The sequence below is a fragment of the Apis dorsata genome, unplaced genomic scaffold, assembly GCF_000469605.1.
Source record: "Apis dorsata unplaced genomic scaffold, Apis dorsata 1.3 scaffold_135, whole genome shotgun sequence".
Taxonomy (NCBI): Eukaryota; Metazoa; Arthropoda; class Insecta; order Hymenoptera; family Apidae; genus Apis; species Apis dorsata.
The window spans coordinates 40505-46706 of record NW_006263427.1 but is presented as its reverse complement, the minus strand read 5'-3'; the positions used below and the strand labels follow the sequence as shown (position 1 = coordinate 46706).

The 6202-nt window shown below is 18.5% G+C and overlaps 2 protein-coding genes across 15 annotated transcripts in view; both read left to right on the top strand.

Moving 5' to 3' along the window:
- The window catches only part of LOC102679102 (tyrosine-protein kinase Src42A), a 10133-nt gene extending 9214 nt beyond the window's left edge, over positions 1–919 (top strand). For all 11 annotated transcript variants that reach the window (XM_031509270.1, XM_031509269.1, XM_006613108.2 and 8 more), the window contains exons 6-7: positions 28–363; positions 439–919. In XM_031509270.1, coding sequence (XP_031365130.1) covers positions 28–363; positions 439–647 — 545 coding nt within the window. In that variant the 3' untranslated portion in view covers positions 648–919. The remainder of the gene's footprint in view (positions 1–27; positions 364–438) is intronic.
- A 2621-nt stretch (positions 920–3540) lies between these two features.
- The window catches only part of LOC102678759 (ras-related protein Rab-23), a 12992-nt gene continuing 10330 nt past the window's right edge, over positions 3541–6202 (top strand). Inside the window, exon 1 of one of the 4 annotated variants that reach the window (XM_006613101.2) lies at positions 3541–4001. In XM_006613101.2, coding sequence (XP_006613164.1) covers positions 3969–4001 — 33 coding nt within the window. In that variant the 5' untranslated portion in view covers positions 3541–3968. Of the gene's footprint in view, positions 4002–4385; positions 4410–6202 lie in introns of those variants that run through there. The other 3 variants (XR_421324.2, XM_006613102.2, XM_006613103.2) reach the window with 3 other exon arrangements.

The following is a 6202-nucleotide window of genomic DNA, read 5'->3' as shown; positions in this document are numbered from 1 at the left end:
TATATATATATTAATTTTTTTTAATAGGAAAAGGAAAAACATTAAATCTGCAACGATTAATTGATATGGCTGCACAAATTGCAGCAGGTATGGCTTATCTCGAATCACAAAATTATATTCATAGGGATTTAGCTGCTCGTAATGTGTTGGTAGCAGAATTAAATGTCGTGAAGATAGCAGATTTTGGTTTAGCTAGGCTAATTAAAGAAGATGAATATGAAGCCCGAATAGGTGCACGCTTTCCAATTAAATGGACTGCACCTGAAGCTGCAAATTATAGTAAATTCAGTATTAAATCTGATGTATGGTCATTTGGTATTCTTCTTACTGAATTGGTTACTTATGGAAGAATACCATATCCTGGTAAATAAATTTTCAAATAAAAATTTTTTATATTTGTAAAAATTTAAACAAAAATATTTAATTTCAATTTTAAAGGTATGACAAATGCAGAAGTTCTTCATCAAGTAGAACATGGCTACAGAATGCCATGTCCACCTGGTTGTCCAACAGCATTGTACGATATTATGTTAGAATGTTGGAATAAAGATCCAATGAAGAGGCCAACTTTTGAAACATTGCAATGGAAATTGGAAGATTTCTTCACTATGGAAGGTTCTGAGTATAAGGAAGCATCTGCATATTAAAATACTAAAACATTTTATAATTTTTGGTTATTTCATTAATACTTATTGACAAGATATAATAGATATTCTTTATGAATGAGCAACGAGATAGATGCAAATTATTATATAACAATTATATTCAGAATGCGAATGTTTGTGATATTTAAGAGTATACTTTATACTAAAAGACAGTCTTCTTTCTATAAAATATGAATGATACCATTCATTTTTTTAGCAATACAATTATTGCTTTTGTTATATATTCTGGCTGCCATAAAATTATAGAAAAATTTTGTCAATTCATAATGATTATATATAAACAAATATTGAAATGTTAATTAATCGTTTTTAAGAAACAGTAGCGTAATTTACATTTCATTTTAAAAAAATGACATTTTTGACATATAAATGTATTGTTATTCAGCACCTTTTGAACAATACCTATGAGAGTTAACATTTTGTAATAATTAAAAATTTATTATTTACAAATTTATAATAAGTTTTCAGAAATATTGACAAATTTAATGCAGTTAAAAAAATTTTCAACACAGTATAGACAATTCGCTTAAATTTTCTAAGGAATGATTTATTAGAAACTTGAAGTATTTACTAACAATAAAAAGGATTGTTATCCATTTTAGTTCATCATTCCTTCTCTTATATATATATATATATATGTTTGTATAAACACATTTTTATTATTATCATAATTGTTAATTTGTTTGTTATTAAAACTTGCAATTATAGTACATTTTATGTTTAAAATTTATCTTAAAAATAATGTGTTAGAAACTTAGAAGTGACTTCTTTATAATATAAATATAAGATTTCTTGTCAATATTTATTATAATTTATATTTTTTTCTAATTATGTTAACTCTCCGTTGTTTTTTAAAAAAAAGCACATATTAACTAGAAGCAATGTATCTAATCTAAAAATTATTCCTAATTGTTCATAAAAAATATGATACATGTGTAAGATAACATAAGAAAGTATACAAGAGTATTAATATTATTAGTAAACTATTAATATTTGAATTTTTTATTTAAAATAAAAATAAAAATTTTATTTTAAAATAGGTTATAGACTTAAAATTCCAAATTAGTATTTATTGCTATATGTTATTCATTTGATTATATTTTCATATTAATGCAGTTTAATTCTTTTTAAACTCATTTTTAAACTCAAATTTTTCATTTTTATACATTTATACATTAGACATTATTAATTTATTAGATTTACAAATTTAATTTTATATCAATACTTCTAAAAATTATAAATTCTAAATTAAATTAAGTGATAAAATTTATAATTTTGTAATTAAAATCCTTTATAACTTTTTGGTTTTCATAAAAAAAACTTTAAATAGATTAAGCATGTTATATATTAGCTTGTTTATGTTTACATATTTGATGCTATATTTATAAATATTTACTTTTTTTTTTTAAATTTTCATCACTTTTATATAATATGAATTTTATAAAATCCTATAAAAAAGTTTTTTTTTTAAAAAGACATTAAGATATTAGCTATCTATAAAATGGACATATTGAATTTATAGTATTTTCTTTTTTATTCTAGTGGATATACACAAAAAAATCAGAAATAAAAAACATTTGTCTAGTCAGAGACCACTATTCTATTGTGAAAACTTATGCTGTTAAATACATTTATATCATTCTTTTTGTAAAGACATATAAGATATACTGCCAAATAAATATAAAGAAACAACTATTATATTATTATTATCACACTTAAAAAATTAAAAAAAGTAATTTGAGAAAAACAGTATAATAACAAAATTCATCATATTGTTAATTAAAAAAAAAAATTTTTAAATTTAATTATTTCTGTGGTCATCTGATAATTAATTAAAAATATTTTTTTGTATTATTTCAAAAAATTAAATCTGATAGTAAATAGTATTAAAACTGTGTGATGATAGTAAGAATCATTTATGTAGGTTGTCAGACTTTGTACAAAAATAAATTTTTATATAAACATATATATTTATATTTTGTACAGTTTTATTTGATTGTAATGAAAAAAATGATCTTTTATATGTATAAATTTCAGTAAAGCACAAAATATTTACATGATTTTTATACAGTAAGCACAATATAATTTCTTCACGATTTTTTCAATTAAAAAAACTGGTATATAAGTATTAATTGTGTGAAATAATATAAAATATATACTTTTAAAAATAAACATAAGAGAACTACGACATCGTTAACGAAATAGTATTATCGTTAATAAAATTGTTTATATATAAGTGTATTATGTCATAATTATTATATTATATTATAAGTTTATAATTTTGTATGTATACATAAATATATATAGTATATATGTATAAATATTATATAATTACATATAGTACATACATATTCATATCATGCGCGTGCGCATTTGTATGTGCTTAATGTATGTATATATATATATAAATGTATATGTATACATATAGTACATACATGCATATTTAAAATATTATAAAAACAATTTATCTCTTGTTTGTAATTTTTTACTATTCCTTATCTTTCTTTATTTCTTTCGAATATCTATAATTTACTTATAAATAATACATATGTATATATATATGTTTTCTATAGATTAAATTACATTTTAATCATATTTTAATATACCTTTTTATCTTTAATATATTTAAAATATATTTTTTTATTTTTAATATATTTTAAATATATTATTTCGATTAATTATTTTTGGTATTATGTATATTATTTGATAATACTAATCTATATTGGAGATATATTTATTATAAACATTTTACATATACAATATTTTACTGCATGTATTATATCAAATAGATAAAAAAATTGGAAATTATAAAATATAAAATAATAATTTTAAAAATATGTAATTTATATAAATATTATTTTTCAAAACTATAATTGAACTATATGAGTTATTAAATATGTAAAATTTTTTTAAATTTTATTTCAGTTTTTCAACGTTGCTTCAATAGTTGGCAATTGATTCTTAATATGAAATAGAAATATCACTAGGGAAAATTACTAAGTAAGTCTCGACAGGTGTTTTGTACAGGTGTTCAGTGTACAGTGGCGCGTATTCGCGTGTTCAGTGTATATCTTGTATCCTTGGCACAATAAAATATGTAATTAATATTGAATAGATATAAAAAAAAATGTGAAATTTTTCATTTAAAATTTTTAAAAATGTTTCGGTTATGGTGTGATGTGATAGATTCGAAGTATCGTGAAAGGTGATCGTTATTAAGAATAATATTTCCATACGAAAGATCAACGGCAGACATCGTGGGATATTGTAGTTGGATATTATGCTAATCACGTTACGATCAGAATGCGAGAAGAAGAACTTGAGATATCACTCAAGGTGATCAAAAGATTAATTTTCATTTTTAATATTTTTTAATATTATATATTTTCATTTAATATTTTTATATAATGATATATTACATTTATATATTAATGTATCGCATTATATTTTTAATGAACGAAATATAAATTCTCGCATTTTTAGATATGGATTAATAATTTAATTAAAAAAAAAAAATGGATTATATATGCACATAATAGCTTATTTATATGTTACATTTATTATTCTGAAGGTGAAAGATAATAAAATTATATTTAAAATTAAATATTAATAAATTTTGAGTAAAATTATTTTAGTGAGATTTATATTAAATTTCAAATCAAATTTCAAAAATGCGTATGCGCAGTAACAAATTTGCATTACGAATATACATATAATGTAGCAAACCGGCTTATTACATTTTAGGTTAAGTATAATAATATAATAATTAAGTATAATATTTTTTCATTTCTATCAATAACTAGAATGAATAACAAAAATAATTATGAACAAAAGTAGAGAAATAGAAAAATATATATATAAAAAAATTATTATGTACCATACATATTAATATGATTTCAAAAATAAAATATTTACAAAAATGGCATTTGTTTTAAATAGAAACTAATTTATTTTAAATTTATAATATCTAAAAAATTCAAATCATTTTTAAACAACTTCAATAATAGAAAATAATTTTCTAATTAGAGAATAATAATATTAATATGTATATTTTTATTTTTCAGAAATTATATAAAAGATATATAGATATATAGATTAGTATTTGTTAACATCATTTAATCTTCGTTCATTAATTGCAATTTTTTATTTGATTGATGACGGTATGTATTGATATTTTCATAGATACATATATATAATTTTAATTCTGCATTTGAAACAATCAGTGCGTACGTACATATATCGTTATTTTATTTCGTCATAAAAAAAAAATAAGTAAAAAAAAATAATTTACTTATCATGTTATTATATTTAAAATTGATGATATATTAACAATTAATATTACAATTTATTTTAAATATAATAACTTAGTAATTTATATACTAATATAATATATTAATAATATATATAATAATACTAATATAATATATTAATAATAATATAATAAAGTAATTTATTATCTTATAATAGTAATAAATTTGATTTATTAAATAATTTCTATTTTAATTTATTTAAAATTATTTTTGAATAATGAGTATAATTTTTTTGGTTTTCATTAAAATTTATTAATAATAATTTATTAATATGTTTTTTATATCGTTATTATAATGTTTTATAATAACATAGATGTAATTCTTTTTTTTGTCACTTATGATCTTTAATTATATAAAATGATTCTTTATAGTTATAATATAGTTTTTTATATTTAGGCAAAAGAATAATTTAATTTTAAAAAATATTTCTTATTTAATTTAAGAAAAAAAATTTTAATCTGATTTAATTATTTTAAGCTTTATTCGTGTTATTCGAATAATAGTCTTTTAATAGAAATATGAAAAAAAATTATTTTTTCATTTGAAAAGTTTTCAAGAAGAATTCATTATATGATTGCATATTGTTTCTTTCTACTTTCTTTTATGATTTTAATGATAAATTCATAGAAATAAAATTATTAATAAAATTAAATTAGTAACATTATTTAAAATTAATTATACTTTTTCTAATATTGAATTATAAAATTAAGAATCAAATTATATGAGAAACTCATGAGAAAATTAGTTTAATTAGAATATTCGTCTTCAATAAATGTTTTAGAATTGTGTTTAGAAATTATAATTATTCGGATAAAGAAAGAATACTCATTAGTTATATAATATTTTAAATTGGCTAAATTGTTTATGGTAAATTCTAAAAAATTGATATATATTCTCTATCGGAATATTTTTTGTGAGTATTTTTACAATTTACGAAAATAAAAGAATATATATTATGAATATATATTATTATATATGTTTTTTTTTATCTATATATATATAATAATACAATGTATAATAAAATGTTTATTTGTACAATTTAGTATGTATACATTTATATAAGTACACATTTAAAAAATAATTTTACAATATTTTAATATATAATATTTAATATATAATATTTCAATATAAAATAATGTGATACATATGTAGATTTTAAATTTGATAATCGATGCGATAAAAATATCTTTTATTAATATTAATATATATTTTTATAAAATATAGCAA